At 54.0% G+C, this 20,853-nt stretch overlaps 1 protein-coding gene across 2 annotated transcripts in view; it reads left to right on the forward strand.

The window, feature by feature from the left end:
• Positions 1–2,771: 2,771 nt before the first annotated feature.
• LOC148841400 (disco-interacting protein 2 homolog B-A) overlaps positions 2,772–20,853 on the forward strand; it is a 65,346-nt gene continuing 47,264 nt past the window's right edge. The window contains exon 1 of one of the 2 annotated variants that reach the window (XM_088918021.1): positions 2,772–3,056. In XM_088918021.1, coding sequence (XP_088774147.1) covers positions 2,972–3,056 — 85 coding nt within the window. In that variant the 5' untranslated portion in view covers positions 2,772–2,971. The remainder of the gene's footprint in view (positions 3,057–20,853) is intronic. The other variant, XM_088918022.1, reaches the window with a different exon arrangement.

Here is a 20,853-nt window from a genome sequence, read left to right on the forward strand (position 1 = left end):
CTATACAGCAAGGTACCATGGGAGCAATCTGAGTGAAGCAGCCTGCTCAGCAGTACAACAGCTGTGCCCCCCATCTAGGCATGGAACCTGGGACCCTCCAGTCTGGAGTCCAGCACCCTGACCACTACTCCTATTTCTGCCTACGAGTGATGTTTTGATAGAAACCTTTGTGTTCTCAGATGTGTTTTCTGCTTGTTTTGTAGTTAAGAAAAAGTAGGAAAGCTCCTGATCTGTTTTGGGAGGAAAAGAAAAAAAGTTACATCTCACTTCCAGCCTTGCATATCATCTGGCAATAGATGCCGGACTAGTTTTTTTCAGAGACAGAATCACAGTGTTCTTCTTCGCTTCAGTGTTTTATTCGGCCAGCTGAGGGCAGGAGAGGGACAGTTTGAGTTTGTTTTCAGTCTCCAAGGGAAACGGCTGCACTAGTCTGCAAGGCTCTGCCTCAACTTGAATTGTGGGATTTGTAGTTTCTGAGTTTGTGTGTGCTGTGCAGAGGCTCCCATGGTTAGAAATTAGGTGCAATCTAAAACTTAATCCTAAAGGCCCTAGAGGCCCTGCATCATCCTCCACTGAACTGTTGCCTCCACCTGGGTTTTGTAAGGCTGCATTTCTGCACCAGCAGCCCCACTGATCAGTAGCCAGTGGGTAAGGAGGGAGAAATTTCCTCAGCAATTGAATGAAGGAAGAACTTTTGGGACATCCCAGAGTGGACTTCAGCCAGAAACGTGGGGTTAACACCTCTTTTCTTGTGAACAATAATGTGGGATCTTTAGTTACAAAATAATCAGGACCTCAGTTTGATGCTTCATGTGAAGGACAGCACCTGCTTTAGTACAGTTTCCTCTATCACTATCCTGGGGCATTGGATTAGAAATTCTGGTCCAGAGCAAAGAGCGCCACCTACTGGTCCACCACCAGCATACTCAACAGCAGGTCTGGCTTTGTTAGTCTTGTAATTAGTCTTGTAACTTTGAATTGGGTCCAGCTGTGCTTGTAGCGTTTTGCATTTTATAATTTCAAATGCAACCCAATTGAAATTATTTGATGTTGGTTTTGTGTTTTATTACAAAATGGTAATATAATGGGGTCAGTAATGCACCATAGTTTAAGAAGCAAAGTTCACAACCAGTCCACTCACTGCAGTCAGGGCATTAGCAGGAACAAAGACACTGTTAGCATTGCTGCTTTGCAACACGGGTTCAATTTCTGGGGTGCTGTCTGTGTGGAGACTGCGTGTTCTCCCTGTTTTTGTGTGGGTCTTTGGACCAGCAGTCCAAAGATGTGCTGGTGGGTGTTAATTAGCTTCTGGGAAAATTGGCCCTGGTGTGAGTGTGTGTGTCTGTGTCCGTGTGTTGGAATGGCGTCCCATCCACGTTGTACGCTGCCTTCTGGCTGTTGCTCACTGGGAGAGACTCTGGCTCCCCCGTGCCCCTGAACTGGATAAAGCAGGTAGAAGGTGGAAGGAGGGACACTGAAACTGCAAACTTCTTCAGTTGCTGAGGCAATTTCTCCCTCCTCCCTTTCATCATCGCAACAGTGACAGCAAGTGAAAAGCATCCCGTGCATCACTCACAACCTCACTGGGCGAAATACTGGGGGCTCCCGCTGTGTCATGTGTTGGCCTCTGAATGGAGCAGAAGAACCCTGAAAAAGACGAGCGCTGTGCCCCTCGAGGACCTGAACTGTCCACCTGTCCAATTCCCTTCTTCTGGCCTGGTCCAGCATCACCCTCGCGCCTGCAGGTCTCCATTCCAGCGGCACGCCTGCAACTCCAGGGCTAACTCCTGATTTAATTGGTCTGTGGGCTGGTTTAGACTTTTAAATTGTTTTCTTGGGACAGTCGTGTCTGTCAAAAAGTACAGCACAAGTCTTTAGAACTACAGTTCAAAGGTACAGTTTCCAGCAACTGCAGCACACAGCTTCACACAGCCACCCCTCAACCTGCTGCCCAGTGTTTCTGCCTGCACGCCTCGTAGGTGTTGATCAGTTGACGAAGAACAGACACGGGTGTGAGGGACAGTTCGTCAGCCAGGCCCACAGCAGGTAAGTGGCATTGTATAGGACACACCATCAACAGAGCAGGACAATGAGTCCTACACACCAGTAGGGTGTCCTGTGTGAAACTGTGTTGTATTGTTTTTGTATGTGAGTGACACTGTCCCGGGGATGTCCACAGTAGGTGAGTGAGACGCTGTATCTGAGACACAGCAGGGAGTGACACTATACTGCACACCCACAGGAGGGAGTAACGCTATATTGCGCACACCTTTAGGAGGGTCATACGTCAACAAAAAGGGCATGTCCGATATAGTGACACGATTGCTTCGTTTTGCAGGTTGAAATGTTTCTGCTTCTGAAACTGGCAATAATGACGCATCCTATTTCGCCTTTTAAGAACTGAAAACAAATGCAAATATCCCTCTCAAATAGAAAACTGAAATCTCAGTTGCAGCAACAACCAGAGGATGAAGACCAGGGCTGCTTTGGACAAGTCCTTTCACGCAAGGCTGTGGTCATGGTAGTCGGGGGCGATAAACCTGCAAGCTGGGCAGAGAAGGTGACGGAAATCTGTCTCATTCTCCGATTCAGCCACGCACCGAGAGGGTTTATTCGTTCAACCGGCGGGAGGCGACGTGGGGTCGCGTCGTGTGGTTCCTATTATTTCGGCCGTGCGGCGAAGAGAAGGGGGATGGCGAGAAAGCGCGCTGAACCCTCCGGGGCCGCCAGGGGGCAGCACCGAGCGGCCGGGCAGGCGGCGGTCACGTGACGGGAGTCGCTGGCGAGTTGCTCTCTCAGTATGGCGGAGCGAGACTAGGTGCACGGATGGCTTTTAATTCCCGTTCCGCGTCGTGAAGAAAGGACTTCTGTCATCATTTTTTTTCCTAGCGTGTTTTTTTTTGTTTTTTTTTGCCGTGTTTAATTATTGTTTGTGACGGGCGTGAGTGTTGTCGGTATCCGTGGAAGGGGGATGGCGGACCGCGGTGTGGATCTCTCTGCTCTGCCCAAAGACGTGAAGGACCAGCTGGCCGAACTGGACCTGGAGCTGTCGGAAGGTAGGAGCCAAACCGGACACATTCCCGACCCGACAAGCGCCCCTGTGTCTCGGCAGGGATGTCTAACGGTGTCTTCCCCGACGTCGCTTTTGTTTCGCCTTGACAGTTTTTTGTATTGATTCGTGTTTTGTTTATAAGGAATCCGGGTCGTTTGGTGAAGCGGGGTGACACTAACGTACACAGCGAGTCGGATTTGGTCTCGCTGTTGTAAATAAATGTATAAACTGACACACAAAGTTACAGAGTTACTGCACGGTACTGTGCCGTACTCATTTTTAATTATCCTGGCCCCTTGAGCTTGCGAACGCCTCTTATCCCCCCAGATTGCTCTCAAGTAACCTGTGTTGTTCGAAATATTAATACTAAAATATTACAATGTGATTGAGGCTTCTCGCAAGACCCCTGTCTGCGGTGTAAACGGCAACCTGCGCTGTGCCAGACGCCGCATTAACTTTCCGCTGTTCGGCTGTGGGTAGATTATCTCGTCTCTTTATTATTCGCAGCCGAGGTCGTTTTCGTGGGCTTTCGCCGGCCGCCGCGTTAATAATCGGCAGTTCGTGTTTCTCGAGGGTCGTTTCGCGACGGGCCCGGCTGCCGGCTGGCGTGTCGACGGTTTTGACTTGCAAACGTGGCCCGGCTGGCTTCGAACTCGCAGCTACGGGCAGCGCGATGGACGGCTCCGCCGTTACGCTAACTTTGTGCCTGAACTTGCGGGACCGGGGAAAGCGGGTGGGATCTGGGATCTGGGATCCCCCCCTTCTTTTACCCCCCACCCTGTGATTTGAAGGTCTTGCGGGCTGGCACGGCGGGTGGTGGTGGTGGGTTGGGGGGGGGTGTTGTAGGTGTGTCGCACCCACGTCACCTCCCGGATCCGTCTGCTGGCAGCGTGGGTCGGAGCTCTCGCGTGTGCTCCAGTCTCGTCGCCGATGCACGACTATCCCCGCGGCCCGTGGGTGCTGGGATAGGGACAGCAGCGTGCGAAGGAGTTTTTGTGTTGCGGGATAGTGGGTTCCGGACTGACTAACTGAGGGAGTCGCTCAGGCCGTGTCTCGGGCGAGGGACACCCGTCAACGACTCCCCCTCGTGTCAGGTCTGCGCGAAACGAGCCGGTCCGGTCCGGTCCGGTCCGGACCGGGCCTGGCGCTGCACCCTTAGTGCGGAGCAGATCGGGCCTGGACAGCGCGGTGCGGGAGATGGGGTGCAGAGAGACCAGCCTCCTCCTCCTCCACCAACCTCGTTTTTTACAATGTTTTGTTCTTTATCCGGAAGGGCGTAAGCGAGGGTTTGTCCTTCAGGTACGGTTCGGGTCGCCCTTGCCGGGCGAGAGACTCGCTGGCTCCCAGCCCGAGCTCAGGGGTGTTCAGGAGCCCTAGAGGGCCGGTGAGGGTCAGAGCAGATGGGCACTCTGTGTGGAGTTTGCATGTGCCTCTTCACCCAGCCCTGCGTTTGAGTGGGGTGGCTTTCCTTTGGGCCCCCCGGTTTCCTTCCGCCTCCCGGGACAAGCTGGCCAGCCTGACCGGAGTCTCTGCATTGTGCCACTGTGTGCACGTCTGCCTGCTTAGTGTCCGGGGAGCCGTCAAGACCGTCTCCTGGGATGCCACGCCAGGAAGCCGCATCTTTCTGGATGGATTCAGTAATCCGTTCAGCCATTTCCAACTCCGCTTTGTCCAGCACAGGGTTGCGGGGGAGCTGGAGCCTATCTCGGCAAGGAGCGGGTACAAGGCAGGGTACACCCTGGATAGGACGCCAGTCCATCACAGGACACATACACACACCAGGGCCAGTTTTCCCAGAGACCGCCATCATGTCTTTGGACTGTGGGAGGAAACTGGAGCACCTAAATGAGCCCCACACGAACACAGGAGAACATGCAAACTCCACACAGACAGCGCCTCAGGAATTGAACCCGGTCCCCAGCGCTGCGAGGTTGAGTGGATGTAATACTCGTTCTGCTTGCTCTGCGCTGTCTGTGTAGAAAAGCCTCAGAAAAGGTGTGTCTGTGTGCGCAGTGGAGCAGCGTGTCCCCCAGGGTGGTGTACAGACACAACCGCCTCTCTCGGGCAGCCCCGCTGCTGTGACAAAGCATCAAGGCTTCAGATCTGTCGTCTTCTTCGAGAAGAGCCACCGTGCCCTGTGCTGGACACACCGGCCTGCTTCTTGTGTGGGCTGAGACTGACGGTGTGAAGAGTTCAGTGTGGTTGTTGGGGGAGGGTGGTGGGTGAAAATTGTTCAATTGGCGTCACCCAAAATAAAAAAACAGCGTTTCACGAAGGGCCGTCAGTTTCCAGAGTTTAACAGCCACAGATAAGAGAGTTCTGCTGGGATTTCATTGCGTGCCCCGGAGAGGTGCCTGCAATATTGAGCCCGCCGTCCGGCCGCTGTGTGCCGTGCCCGGGCAGAGAGATTGCCCGCTCAGCGTTTTCTGCTCCGGCCTGCTCAACTACCCCCTCCCTCACCCCGGGCAGCAGCCTGCTTCTGTGCTACAGCCGCGACACAATGAGAGCCTTTCAGCTCACTTGGACCGCGCGGCGTCACATCGCCACCGGCGCTCGGCCCGCGGATGTCAAGACTTTGAGAAACAAAGGCTCGGAGAATAGAATACAGTGTGTGTCTCCGGCGGTGCTCCAGTGTCTCCAGTGTCTTCATCCACCAGCGTGAGATCACCTTCCCAGCCCCTCTCCCCAGCGCCGATTCCATATAAAACATGCTCCTCCGGGATATTCATAAACGAGCCGTAGATTGGCCGGATTATGACTTCAGTGCCGAGATTTCACAGTGCCGGCGCCTGTCTTCTGTAGATCCGGCGGCTTAACGGCATCGTTAATTGCCAGTTAATTAGTCAACGAGCTGGGAGTGAAGGTGAAGCCTGGACTGGCGCGGATGTGGGGAGAGCTGGTGTTGAAGTATCTCCGCTCGGTGAGAGAGGGTCTGAGAGTTGCAGTTATTGCTTAGGAATGACCAGATAAAGATAAGTCTTGTCCTAAGAATGTGAGATGTTAAAATATCACGTGCCTGGGAAGTCGAAATTAAATTCCTAATTTCCCGCCTCTCGGCTGAAGTCCAGAGGCTTACCTCATCCCCGAGGGAAGCAGGATGTGTGTGTTTCTGGAAGAGTCTGTTGCCAGTTGTTGGCAAGAGGGGCCCCGCAGTGTTGCGCAGCTATCAGCTGGTGCTGGCCGCCCCCTGAGCTCTGGTGTCTGGTGCTCTTGAGCTCTTGTTTCCCCAGGTGACTAATTGCTGACCCGTTCCGCAGAGTCAGTCCTCCCATCCTGTTTCATGCCGCTGCTCCCTGACTCGCAGGGGGCGCGCCCACCGCTGTTGCTTCGCAGATTAAAAGCAGAGCTGTGTTTTTTTAAGGGGAAATGTGTCACTGTTATAGAATAAAACGTGAGCTTCAACCCCCCCCCCCTCCGCTAATGCGGCTGTCGGGCAGTGGTCGCAGAGCTCCCACCTGGACTGCCGGTTGAGAGAGGCGACTCTGCGCCCACGGCGTGACCTGGCACTTTGTTCCCCACAACCCGGCGCTCTGTCCCGGGTTCAGGTTACGCTGGGCTTCCACGGCAGTGGATCTGGCCCTGGCCTGTGTGGGCAGCTAATTTAGATCTTCCCTGTAAGTTTTCCTTGAACTACAGAAAGTTCCCAGAACTGCAGAAATCCTTGCAGCAGTGCTGGCTGGCCTGCGTGCAAAATCCCTGTACAGCTGCCAGTCCACACTGTACCGATACATCCCGACTGGGCGGGTGGCAGGGCGGATTCCTGCCAGCTCTTTGTAGTGTCAACACCGCCACGCCACATTCCCGGCTCATGTTCAGCCCGAGCGGACAAGAGCTGGGATTCCCGTGATCCTGCGGTGTCTGGAGGCTGCAGTCTGGCGACACCGCAGAAAATCCCCGGCAGATGCTGCACGCCGGCCAGCAGCAGCATCGCAGCGCTGGCGTTCGGAGACGGCCTTCGCTTCTGCTCGGTCAATTTTGTTGTTTAGAGGGCTCATCTTTCAATTCAAAATTCTTTGACGCAGCGTAAATGCAGAGAAGTTGCCGTTGGCCTTTTCAGTTCCCGCTGCATCTCTGGCCTGGGATTTGCCCTTTTTGTTCCGAGGGAGTGTAAGCACCCCGTTCCCGAACGGAACAGACTCTGCCGGGAGTCTTATCGGAAGGTTGCCATCGCGCAGTTACAGACGCATGTGTGATGGTGAAGCTTGGCTGTGGGGGTTCTGCACACAGGGCTGGTTTCCTCTTATTTTCACCGCTTGTGTAGGAGGTGGGGGCCAGGCTCTGCCCCAGGAATAGAATTGCCCTGCTCCAGTGTTTGCAGAGTTGAGGGGTGTGCATAGCTCTGGTTTTGTAGGTATTTTACTGGTTTCATTGTGTTTCCAACGCCTGCAGAGTTGAGACGGGTGGTCGACTCGCGTTTAACTCCTCGAGTGGGCAGGAAACCTGCAGGGACCACTGACACCGGAGTTGCGTACTGCCGCCCTGCTGGACGGACATGAAACTGCACCCAAGGGCGCATTCTGCAACTGGTCCTGGTTTTGACTCAAAGGGCTGTGCGGCATCTGTTTTTTTTTTCTGTTTTCTTGTCCTGTGACCCGGTGGATAGCTGTTTGTTTTCAAGGTCAGGGATCCTGACACCACGAGCTCGAGAGCCCAAGTCAGGTTTTGCACAGGAAGGAGCTGTTCAGCTGTTCGTCTTGCTTGTGGCTGCCAAGAAATCTGGTGGACTAGCTCTGTGACACAAACAATGAAGCCATATTATTTAACGCTCCGTTTGTGCCATTGAAAGTAACATTTGTACTTCTTTCAACTGCGAGAGATAGCACCTTATTTTATTGGGGATGTGATGTCTCTCACCCCCCAGAACGGTGCAGGAGAATCAAACCGATCTCGTTCGTTTGTGCTCCGTCTGTGCTGGATTGTGCTGTTGAAAGTGGCGTCTGAGGTACTTTTGTTCCTGATGTATAGCGCCATCTTTTTTGGGGGAGTCACTTGTAGCTGTTGCAGAGGGGCTAATTGACGTCACACCCTGAAGAAATGAGGTACTGTACTGCTTTCAGCGACACAAGCCGACGCTGGCGGATGTGGAGGGTTTGAGTGTTTGTGATGTTTGTCGGGGGGCAGCTTGGCAGAGCTCTGCTGACTTGCTGCTCCGGGAGGGCGACAGGTGTCTGCTGATTTCGACAAAGCGAGACCGCTGACTGTGAGAAGACGAACCATGGCTTATGCTCCAGGTACTCTGCGTGCATCCACAGGGAAAGGACAGCCCGGGTGTTGGCCTCCAGAAGCCCCAGTGAAATTCCGCGGTCTTTCTCTTTGAAACACTGATCCCTAGGATCTGGAGTCCTGGGGAACCCCAGTGCTTCTTCGGCTGTTTTTCTTTGGCTTCTTATCGGGATGCTGTTCTCTGACTCCTGTCCCAGTGAGATGACGGCAAAACGTGACTCTGTGGTTACATAATGCCCCTGGGCTCCCGGGCCCTGCTGCTTGTGAATTGTTAATAAGGGCTCCTGGACTGGGGCCACGTGGCCTTCCCTGCGCTTCTTAAGGGAGCCTGAATGATTAACACTAAAAGGTACTGGCGCTGATGGATATGTCTCTTTCAAACGATCCGCAGGGAGATGGGTAAAGACTCCCAGCGCGCAGTAGCTCTGTTATTTCCAGGTTTTCCCACCTGCGAGGCTCTGCGGTAAAGAAACCGAAAGCCGTTCTGCTTAATAACTAATAATTTCTGACACTGACACAGTGCTTTTCTACACACTCCACTCAAAGCGCTGGACAGGTAATGGGGATCCCCTCCACCACCACCCATGTGCAGCCCCGCCTGGATGACGCGCCAGTCTGCTCACCACACATCAGCTCTCAGTGGGGAGGAGAGCAGAGTAATGAAGCCAATTCATAGATGGTGATTATTAGGAGGCCATGATTGGCCAATGGGAAATTTGGCCAGGGCACCGGGGTTACACCCCTACACTTTTTGAGAAACACTCTGGGATTTTTAATGACCACAGAGTCAGGACCTTGGTTTTAATTCTCATCCGAAGGACATCACCTTTTTATAGTATAGCGTCCCTGTCACTATACTGGGGCACTAGGACCCACACAAACCACAGGGAGAGCGCCCCCTACAGGCCCCACTAACACCTCTTCCAGCAGCAGCCTCAGCTTTCCCAGGAGCTCTCCCATCCAGGTACTGGCCAGGCTCACACCTGCTGAGCTTCAGTGGGCTGCTAGTCATGAGTTTCAGGGTGATATAGCTGCTGTTGAAGAGGAGCACAGGAAAGTGTCCAGGCGACAGGGACCCCCATTCCAGCCCATTGTACTCTGTTTGGTTGCCACCAGGATCTCGCCAGGCTGGCCGACTCTTGAAAAGATCCCGGGGGAGGCGGCTCTTTTTAAGCAAATGTATTCAAAATAAGCAGTCGGGCTCGGTGCCGGCCTGTGTACAGGAGCAGCCCTGCAGCTGGTCACGTCGGGCCTGGATCGGGACTGCTCTGCAGCGGGAGTCTCTGCCCGTGGAGGAGGCTGTTCAAAGGTTTCCGCGTGGCGGGACTTCATCTGGAGAGTGACTCTGAAGGGGTGCAGTTTCCAGATACGCTGACCTTGACCCTCACGTCGCGCCTCTCCGCTGTGTGTGTTTAATCCTGGTGGAGGAGAGCGAGCCCCCCCCCCGCCCTGCGGCGTGTGTGTGGTCGCCGCGGGGGGGGCCACGCTGGGTCAGGGGAGAGCGAGGGCAGTCGCTGCGCCTGTCCGCCAGGCTCCTGCTGGGTGCCAGATCTCCGAGGCGTGCGGGCGGGCCTCAAGAGAGAGAGAGAGAGGCAGGCCATGAGATTGCTGCCTCGAGTGGTGGTTTTTATTGTCATGGAAGTTGGTGCAATGACTGTCTTCGAGACTTCTCCCCCCGCACAGCTGCTGTCGCTCAGTCGGAGTGTCGTCGTCCGCCCGTCTGGCGTGCTGTGAAGCGAGTGTTCAGGGCAGCCCTGTCTGTGATCAGCAGCCACAGCAGGGGGGGTTCCGTTGAACTCCACGGGCCTGGTCTGAACTGCCCCCCACCCCCCCTCCTGACGTAATGATTCGCCCTGATCGACGTCTGGAAACTTGACCCTGAGTGTCTTGATGAGGAGCCCAACCCTGTGTCACAGTGACCCACTTTTGACAGCCGGCTCTCGGGGAAACTCGAGATGCCTGTGAAATTGCACAAGCGCCAACACGGAACTACAGTGTTCGTCCTGGGGGCGCGCCCGAGGGGTGGGGGGGGGGCGGTTGGGATGACGGGGAAGGAAACAAAATCCCCCAACAGTGCTGTCACAGACTAGACTAGGCCGGTCTGTGTCGCCCACTCCAGACGCCTCAGAGGGATACAAGGGGCCTCTTAATTCCTACTGCCCTGTACTGAGATCTGCCTCAGGTTTGTATTGTTCTTGTAGGATCATTACCTTGAGCCAGAAGCAGGTGCTGCCGGTGGACCAGGCAGGAGACACAGTGGCACAGTGGTCAGCATTGCTGCCTCTCAGTGCTGCTCCTGGGTTCAGTTCCTGCACTGGGGGTACTGTCTGTGTGGAGTTTGCGTGAGTTTCCTCTGGGTGCTCTGGTTTACTCCCACAGTCCAAAGACATGCTGGTAGGTCTATTGACTTCTGGGAAGGTTTGCTGTGGTGTGTTTGAATCCGTGTGCCCCGAGATGGACTGGTGTCCCATTCAGGGTGTACCCCGCCTTGCGCCTGTCTCTTCCCAGGATAGGCTCCGGCTCCCCCGGCCCTTCCTGAATTGGAAGAGGCGGAGAGGAAATGAACGGGTTACGGATCAGTGCTGACATCAGAGTGAGGTTGAATGAATAAGCCGTCGGCGCTTGCCTTACCTCCTCCATGTGAGCAGCAGAGCAGGGGCTGCTGGTGGTGTTGGACTGCGTTGCGATTTTGTTCTCTCCCCTTTCGAAGGCCAGTGGTTGAAGATCTCGGCAGAGCCTGTTTCTGTGGGCTGCAGAGCTGAGAACGTGGAGCCGGGCTCGGGGTGTGTTCTGTGCTCTAGGCTTCCCTGGCAGCCGGCCAGCTGCTGCCTTTCCAACGGTTAGGAGTGCTGACATCAGAGGCTGGGGGAGGTTATGGCTGTGTGTGAGAGAGACTGAGGAGTGGGGGCTGTGTGCTTTTGTGTACTGGCATGTCTGTGTAATGCCACCCTAACAGGGTTCCTTTCTGCTAGCAGTGTTCTGAGCGAGGGAGGCCTTACCTCTGCCATTTGCTGCCTCGGTGCTGCAGGGAGGGGTGCGGCAGTGAGCCAGGGTGTTAGAGAATCGGGCTCAGCCAGGAAGAGGGTGACTCTCGACCCTGACGGCACGGATGTGGCTGGTTTGTCCCTGGGTCACGTCCCTACCTACCTGTGGCGAGGCCAGGTGGCAGAGCCGGGCCGCAGGCGGGGTCAGGAGGGGATTGGCCAGGATCTTCCCAGCGCTCAGCCGAACAGCGGCTGCCGGACCTGTCGCCCGCGGTGACATCGACAGGAGGGCGCGTCCTGCTTCCTGGGCCTCCAACTGGACAGGCGGCGATTCCAAGCTGGGCGCGTGTGCGTCACCATTAACAAAAGTGGCGATTCCTAAGGGTTCGGACACAGCGGCAGTGTGGGATTCTGGGGGGGAAAGCCCCCAAAGGAAGAGGAAATGAATGCGCGGCCTGGGTACAAGGCAGCCGCTCTGACCCTGGAGATATTGCTACTGTGGTCCTGGCTCTTGCCGTGGCAGCAGTGTTGTGGCGAGAGAGCCCAGCTCAGGGCAGCGCCGGACTTGTCGGCCTCTTGGTGGGCACCTCCGCCCCCCCACCGCACCGCGAGCCCGGAAGAGCCGCGCTCGGTCGCGCCGCCGCTGTGCTGTTTCCTGCAGAGGCGCTTTGGAAACGGTCAGGGGGCGCGAGGTCTGAGGGAGGGGTCTGCTGCTGTAGATTTGTCTGTTATCGTTAACAGCAGCGGCTGTAATCGCAGCACTAGAAGTGCCATTGAGATGGTAAAGGAACAAGTAAAGTTTATTCCATGCTGAAAAGACAACGCTTCGGCTGTGGAGCCTTATCTGGGTGGGGGTTTTCTTTTCAGAAATGGAATAAACCTATTACTCTTTCCTTTGCAGTCTACGCATGCTGACGCAGCTACACACCTGAACCATTTGGGTAGTGACCGTGAAGATTAAGCGAGATACTGCAGATTAACTTTATACCCGCTGGCTCGCTGGTAAGTTGGGAGCCAGATATGTCTTCTGGGTTTTAGGGAGTGCTCTCGTATAAATAACCAGAATTATCTTAAAGCTCGCGAGCACTGATCGATACATCTCCCAGCTGTCTCTGCTGGCGAAAACAGTCAGATTTATCCGCGTGGTTGTGATCGTTACATAACTGGCTGCGCACCCTGAAGCATGATGGGAATGCTGGGCCCTGCAGCAGTGCAGATGTGCAGTAGGAGTGCAGTAAAACTCCCGTGGAAACTGCAGAGTTACCTGGCCAGATTTCTTGTACCGAGCTGTCATCCCTGTTAGGAACTCCCTGCAGTTACTGGCGGAATAAAAGCTTTCCATTATTTCAACATCTAAAAAAACTAGACAAGCTGCTCCCTGCGTGTGGAGCCAGGTCTTTGTCTATTGGGCCCTTGTATTGTGAATGAAGTTCCTTCAAGTGGAATCTCTCCTCTTAACCCAGGTGCTCCTGTTGAGTCGGACTGTTATTGTACTGATTATTGATGAGTGTGTGTGACGGAGAGAGTGGAGAAGCTGGAACATCCGCAAAATTCCTGGAACAAAGAAGCCTTTGTCCCAGTGGGGCGACTGTGCGTGAGAGTGCAGCGTACTGTCTGACACTGCTGTACTAGGCTGTGATGTTCTGTACTCCCTCACAATACTGTACTCTCCTGCAGTGTGCTATAAGTCACTGTGCTGTCGCTTGACCGCAGTGCTCTCCACTCTCACAGTACTCTGCTTTCCTGTAATTGAGTGTGAATTTCAGTGAACTGTATCACTACTGTACTACGCTGTGATATACTGCACTATCACACTATACTGTACTCTCCTGCAGTTTAGTATAAGTCACTGTGCTGTCTCATACTGCTATGCTTTGTTGCAGTGTTTCACTTTTACAATACTGTGTCCTCCTGCAGCAAAATATTAATCACAGTGTACCGGCTCTGACTACTGTGCTTGACTGCAGTGCTTTCTGCTCTCACAGTACTCTGTTTCCCTGTAATTGAGTATAAATAGCAGTGAACTGTACCACTGTTGTACTAGGCTGTGATGTTGTGTACTATCACACACTCAAGTTCCGTAGTTCAGTCTACATTGCAACTGTTGCCCTGAATTGCTGAGCTGGTCTGTACTGTAGCATGTACATTTGAAATGTTAGCCCCATTAACTCTTCAGTGTTCTGTGCTATCATGTAGTGTATTATTCTTTAGCCAGCTGCAGTGTACTGTAATTCGCACCTGGCTTGCTGCAGTGCTCTGTGCCAGGATGTTGTTTACCGCCTTGGAGCTACGTGCTCTGAGCTGCGCCTGCTCAGGTGAGTCACACTGCTCTGTGCGAGACCAGCCAGTCTGCCTGAGTCATGCAGCAGGCAGAGTAACCTGCTGACAGGCTGGGTGGAGCAGCAGCCTCTGTTCTGTGCTCGGAGTGTGTGTGGCTGTTGGTTTTTCCATTCCTGTGCTGTGTTGACATGACTGCCAGCGTTCTGGTAGGAGAGCCAGCCGCTGTAGAGATTTACTGCGAGGGGGGAGGGGGAGGAGGTGGGGATCGGGTGGGAGTGACAGCCTTCACAAAACCTCTGCTCTCTGAGGTGCTTTCTGACTGCACAGCTGCCTGCATGTGGATAAAAATATAGAAATGTCACCGAGCTAGAGGAATCAGTACGAAAGAGAAAAATCCTGAGAATAAGTTCAGATGCTGCCCACCTTTGAGAGTTTAAGCAAAACGGAAAACAAGCTCCCAGTGAATCCCTGTGTGTGGAGCAGGTCCTGTTTCCCGGGATGAGAGCGGTGGCTGGAGTGTTGTGGGGAATGGGAGGGAGGGATTTTCCCATATCCCGCAGGACGTGGGGATCCGCCTGGCCTGCGTCGGGACGGGCGGAGAATCTGGGGGGGCGTTTCCTGCCCCCAAGGAGATACCTGGGCTGTCACGGGCGGGGGATGGGAGACCGTGCCGGTTAAACCCGAAACCCCAAATCCTCCTGAAGATTACAGGGCTGGCTCACTGAGCGCCCCCCCACTGGTGTTGAGTTTCGCCTGTGTCTCTTGGCCGCCGGTCTCGCATTCCTAGCCCTCCGCTCGGTTTCTGCTGACGGAGCAAGTGGAGCTGATCCCTTGGGATCCCAGGCAGGTAGCCTGGGAGACTCCCGTTGCGTCGCAGCCTCGATCCGTTTTGGGGTTTGCTCTGCCGTCGCCCCTGCGCCCCCAGGTGCCGAGCCTCCTGGCGCTCCGGCCTTCAGAAGAGACGTCGCACCCGGGTCCTGTTGTCCAGGGCTCTGTTGACGTGGGGGGAGGGGGGGGGTGTTGCGGCACATGGAAGTGTCTGTGAACTGATCACAGCGCTTGTGAGCCCCAGCTGCAGGCTCTTGTACTGATTGCACTGATGAGGCAGGGATGGGGCCGCTTGTCAGATTTTGCCGCTCTCCTTCCTGCTTTGTGCAGCTGGTGTCGGCCTGTACGCAAGGGCCCTGCAGCTCGGAGAACCTGGAGTGGATCACACGGCTACGCGGTTGGGGAGTGATGTGTTTGGGCACCACGCCCATAGAGGTGGCCCCTGATCGTGGTGCCCTCTAGCCCTCGTTTTGTGCCTGCAGTTGGCTTCAGACAGCACTGAAACCCCTCTTCGCTGCGCGACGAAGTGCTTCTGTGCCGGTTATAGGGGTGTTGATGGCTGTGTGAAGGTGAGGCGGGGTTCAGACGGTATCGGATGTGAACGTCCTGTCGCTCGTGAGCAGGAGGTCACTGTGTCCCGTAGGCAGAATGCAGTTAAGATCGGAACGGGTCAAGTCAAAATGTTCTTCTCGGCCTCTTGTGAAGTGACCCCGTGTTGCCCTTTGTTTTAAAGATGTGCAGAATCAAGGTTGAGGCTGTTATGACAGCGCTGCTGATGGCGAGGCTAAACCCGTCCCTGTTCACACAGAGCTTTTGACTCCGTGGTGACATCATCTCGGGAGCTGTGGGCGCCGTTCTGGACGCCTGGCTGGACGGTTGTGGTCTTCAGTCCTGGTTGGGGGGAGGCACAGCTGTCCCCCCAGCCCCCCTTGAGCCAGGTTCTTCACCAACTCAGATTGACTTAGCTGTCCTTCAAGGGCACCACACATACCATGAAGTATTTATACACTTGGCACAGCCATCACCTAGTGCTGTACTGCTTTGTTCTGGTATTTTGCGATGATATCCATTCCTTTCAAATGCAATTGACAGTTATTGCACCGTGATTAGATGTCGACTGAGTAAATATTACTCCTTGCCTTTTGATTACGGCATGTTTTTTAGCATTATTAAATTATTTAAGAAATACAATAGTTATAATTTTTAGGTACTGTATAAATCACTCTTCTATTGAAAAGAACATTGTCTGGACACCTCATTCAATACATGAGCAACAGTCCACAGCTCTCTGTATGAGTGCTCTATTTCTGTACCTTGGCTACAATGAAGCCACTTCCCTTTGTAGCTCCTTGCTTTGAGATCAGGCTTGCTTAGTGGTTTTTAGCGTGAAACTAAAACTATTTTTAACATCATGTCAGCAAAACACAGGGCTTGTGCTACAGGTGTTAGAAAATGAGGAACTTGAAGAACTTGAGGCTTGAACTGGTAGAAAAGACTGAATAAGGCGAGTAGTCACAAGACATTTGCATTGCCTTCAACTAAACTGCTGTGCCGTTGGAAGAACATGCAAGCTCCACGCCGATAGCACCCCAGGAAATGAACCCAGGACCCCAACACTGCGAGGTAGCAATGCTGACCACTGTGCCACCCATTTATTACTAGGTTAAAAAAATCTCCTGCTGATGCCATTACCCAGTTAGGCAGTTAGGTAGACCAGCGGTGGCTCAGCAGCTGACGGTGCTCCGAAGTGTGTGGGAGGAGCTGGGAGGAAGTGTGCACGCAGGCCTTGCGGAGTCACTTCCCTCTCAGACTGGGTCTATGACATCATCGGCGAGGGGCTCTGCGATTGGATAGAGGTGGAGGTGCGGGCGAGACCAATACAGTCGCACCGCTGGCCGGACACATGGTCTTGGCGGACTGGACCCAGCCCAAACCCGTGTAGGTTTGGTCCCCGTGCCCTGCAGGAGAAAGGGGAAACAGTGGCAGCCAAGGCAGCCCACTAATAAACTAAGAGCTGTCTTGCGTCTCTGGGGCGGGGACAGTGGGACAGGTTACTGCTCCCCCTGAAGGAAGAAATGTCATGAAGTGAACAGTGGATCCGAGTCGGAAAGAAGGAGAGAAATTGGATTCCCAAGTCCAAAAGGAGGGAGACTTCACTCCCTCCTTGGTATCGGACCTTCTCTTCATTGTTCTTTCTGCCCTCTCTGTCCGAGATCCCAGGATATCTCTGCCTCTCTGCAGGAGCTGGCCGGCTCCCTCTCTCAGCTGTGAGCAGGAATGCGGTGTGAGTTTAAAGCCCCGTGAATAATTTACTGCCAGTTTTGTTCCAGGGCTGCTCGTTTTGTGCCGCAGTTTCCCATTACTGGCCCGGAGAGAGTGAGCCGGGCACTGCCCCAGCATGGCCGCTCTCTCAGCGGAGAGGAGAGAGCCCTGACCCCAGGCTGTTCCTCTCCTTATCCCTCTCCCTCCCAGCTCCAGGCTGCTCCTCTCCTTTTCCACACACACACACACACACACACACACACACACACACACACACACTGGGGGTGCTAGAGCCCTTCCTGGGGCGTGAGACATGCCCAATTTTATTTGATAGTAAATCCTCGCACACACCTCGCACTGCACTCCCCTCACCGCGGCGCGTGGGGATGGGCAGCTTCCAGACGGGCGGCTAATCAGGGCTGCTGATCCCCATGCGCCCGCAGATGCCGATCAAGCCGAGACCGAATGTGATCCCAAGCCGGCTACACAACTGATGGCTCTCAGCTACGAGAGGATTCATTCTTCTCATTAAGAAACGATTCTCTCAACAACCGGAGAAGAGTCACCTTCCCTGAAGACTACACACCGGCACGCCACGCAGGAATAAGAAGCGCTCTGCCGGTGCTCAGGCAGCACCCTGTTGAATCCGACTCCATCACATTGTGTCATTTTACATGTGTTCTGAATATGACCGCAATGTATAAAATAAATAATTCCTTCTTTCATGCTGCAGTTATGATCTGTCTGAGGTTTAAAGGACTGACCTACCTCAGCGATTCGGGGTCAGGGGTGTGAGAAGCTCTTTGAGAACCTAAGGGCTGCAGGCTGCGGTGCGGGTGATGAACCACTGCAGCTCAGTCAGAAAGGCAGGTAGCTCAGAGAGGTGAGCCCCTAGCTGTTGGGCATTAACACAGCATCACTCTGCATGAGGCCCTGCGTCCGTGTACGAATTTCCCACGCTCCACTGCCCCTCCTTTGTTGAGTCCACCCCCGCTGTCCCAGAGCTCTCCTAATGGACTTCTCACTTAGGGCTAAAAATAAAGGGCTGGAAATCTTTTCTAGCAAATACCTAGGCTGCCAACTGGCACAACAAGTGGTGTTTTATTTTGGGGCTGGCACAGACCCGGCTCTGAAAACTGCCTGGCTGTGGCAGTCTGTCTCACCAGCTCCAGGCTGCTCCTCTCCCACCCAGCTCTAGGCTGCTCCTCTCCTTCTCCCTCTCCTTCCCAGCTCCAGGCTGCTCCTCTCCTTTTCCCTCTCCCTCCCAGCTCCAGGCTGCTCCTCTCCATCTCCCTCTTCCTCCCATCTCCAGGCTACCCCTCTGCCACCTCTTCAGCCCTGCCACTGTGAGATTTTATCCCTCCGGAAATGGGCTGGCCTGCACAGTCCAGACAGCACCTGTCCAGGTTGGGGCTGTCCTTAGCGGACTGCGACTGGGGAATGAATCCGTGTGCAGATGTGCGCAGCTGTGAGCTGGTACAGCAGGAAAGGGTGCTAAGTGGTGGTGGTACGTGGTGGGTGAGGGGGTATCGGTGTTGGGTTGTTGCAGTGAACAGAGTCTGTCCTAGATCTGTGCTTTCTGGGCAGCGGTGCCCACAGGCTCGCAGGGACATCACTGAGAGCTCTCCTGTCAGACGCCAAAGAGCTTGTAGCCTGTGTGATGGTGAACCTTGTTCCCTGCGGGAAACGGATTCCCGTGGGTAAACATCAGAGCCCTTAAACCTGATGTCCTGATATCAAGCTGACTGTTGTCGCTCTCTGCTTTGTTTGCCCTAATTAGTTTTCCAGGATATTGAGACTGAATAATAGGGAGTAAATAATTGCTGGTAGGAAGAAATGGTGTGGGGAATTAATTACTCTGCAATTTGGGAGTTTCTGTCGCATTGGTTTGTGCTCTCTTGCTGTGAGGAGGAGAGAGGGTTGGGTGGCAAAGGGAGAATTAGTTGTCAAGAGGGCTTCGTGTGGAGGCAGCTCCGGCTTCTGTATAGCGCCTTTTATCACAGTAGAGGCCTCCATAGCTCCACACTGATCTCATTCCTCTGGCTCCCTCCCTATCCACAATGTTCCCTGATCCCTAACTCTGTCCGAAAGCTTCACAATAGTGCTGTGTCCTTTCCAGTCCCAGACTCTTATTTCCACCCCTAAGCCCCTAAGCTAACCCCCCAGTTCAGACTGGCCAGGTGCTGCAGTACAGGAGGAGACACTGCTGCAGGAACTGTGTGGCAGCTGTTCTAATGGACTGGGGGCTTCAAGGACGCATTTCACTGATCTACATTCATTCCAGACCTTTTCAGAAGAATTCAGGTGCCACGTTCTTGCGTACCTTTTCGCATGTGCTCTCGCGTGGTTTGTGGCCGAGTAGAATCCGTATACAAATGCTCTTGTCTCCGTGGGACGCCGCTGGGAAACCTCATCCTGCACGAACCGGATGGAGAATCCGTTCCCAGTCCCTGCCCCCTCTGTCTCCTGCGGTCAGTTGGGATTTCCCATGGAGTGCTGCCTTGTCCTCCTCTGGGGATGCGCTGGACTGGATGTGCCAACAACACGGTTTAATCTGGGATTTGTGGGAAATCAGAACATTTTCGGATTATGATACGACACGGGGACTGGGAGAAAAAATCAAACGAGAGTCTTGAGCTACAGGAGCTCTCTTCGTTGTCCAGCTTCAGTCGTTTCTGTCTGCGCTGAGTTTGTTGACCTTGATTTGCAGTCCTGGTGCTGCAGTGTACTGTAGTTAAGAGGCTCCAGAGCTGGAATGAATCGCCTGGGATTTTGGAGGTTTAACCATTCTACTGTTTACTGTGGTTTGCAGCATTTCATCCCATCTCTCAGTGCTTTCACCATGATTTCACCTTGATTTCACCTGGCTTTGCGGCACTTTTAAGATAAGATCACTTTATTAGCCATATACAATTTCTTGCATTAGGAATTTGTCTTTTCGCATACCCCATCTTGCTCTCCCTGAGACACACAGACAGGGAGAGAAGCTGGGGGTCAGAGCGCAGGGTCAGCCATTTATACAGCACCCCTGGAGCAGTTGGGGTTAAGGGCTTTGCTCAGGGGCCCAACGGAGTAGGATTCCTCTGCCGGCCGCGGGATACGAACCGGCAACCTTCCAGCCACAGAGCCACCGCACCTCCCCTGTGCTTCCCTTGATCATACTGGAGTGTACTACAGTGTGCTGAAGTTTTCCCCATGATTTCACTGCGCTTTTCTTCACTTGACTGTGCTTCCTCCTTTTTCCCACAATTTCACTGAATTTAGCTGCACCTTGCCATGCTTCCCCCATGCTCCTGCTGGGTTTGACTACAGTGTGCTGTAGATTTTCCCATGATTTCACCTGGCTGTGCTGCACTTGCACTCCGGTGGACCTCACTAAGGTTTTAGGAGGCAGGAGTCTTGGGATCCCTTGCGCTGCGGGCTGTGCCCCAGCTGTGCTGTTACGAGGGAGGGGGGGGCGCCCCCTCTGTGGACCTGATCTGCTGCAGATTGATTACAGCACGCTATCAGTCTGCTCTAATTGCGGATAAGCGCGCTTGGCTGAGTGCGTGGGCTTAGGCAGCGTCTTGGCAGCATGCTCTCGAGTTTCTTAGCCTGGCGGGAGGCTGACTGTGCAGGGCCTCTGCAGAGCTGGAGAGAGCGGAGTTCATCACTCAGGGGAGCTACAAGGGAGACTGTGGGGACCCACCAGGTCCGGACCGCAGGGCTTGTCCCGTCTTCATCTCCCCGGCTCTTCGACGCCTGGCGCACGGTCACTGGCAAGAAGAGGCCGTTCGGTCCATCTGGCCCGTTTTGGTAATGAGCAGTTAATTGATCTGAGGATCTCATCTTGCTGTTTCTTGAAAGAAACCAGGGTAGAGGCAGCTTGTTCCACACTCCCACCGCTCTGAGTAAAGAATCTGCTTTCAGATTCAGTCTGCTCTCTTTTTTTAAATGCACTTCCCCGGAGTGTCCACTCGTGTCTTCTGGTTGGTGTTCCGTTGTCTGAGCCCTTGAGGATTTTGACCAGCTCTTCAACGGGCTGGGTTTAACACGTGCGCTCGTGTTGTCCTCGTGTTTGTTTTAAAGGCAGTTATTGTAGTTGGGCCTAAAAGAGGGAGCCTGTTGCCTTTATCCCACATGGGGGTTTGGGGAGACTATTGTCATCCTCGGGGGCACTGCAACCCCATTCAAGAAATCTTCAGTCTGGGGTTGATGGGGGGACACCTTGAATTGATTGTTCTT

The sequence above is a fragment of the Atractosteus spatula genome, chromosome 1 (assembly GCF_055471065.1).
Source record: "Atractosteus spatula isolate fAtrSpa1 chromosome 1, fAtrSpa1.hap1, whole genome shotgun sequence".
Taxonomy (NCBI): Eukaryota; Metazoa; Chordata; class Actinopteri; order Semionotiformes; family Lepisosteidae; genus Atractosteus; species Atractosteus spatula.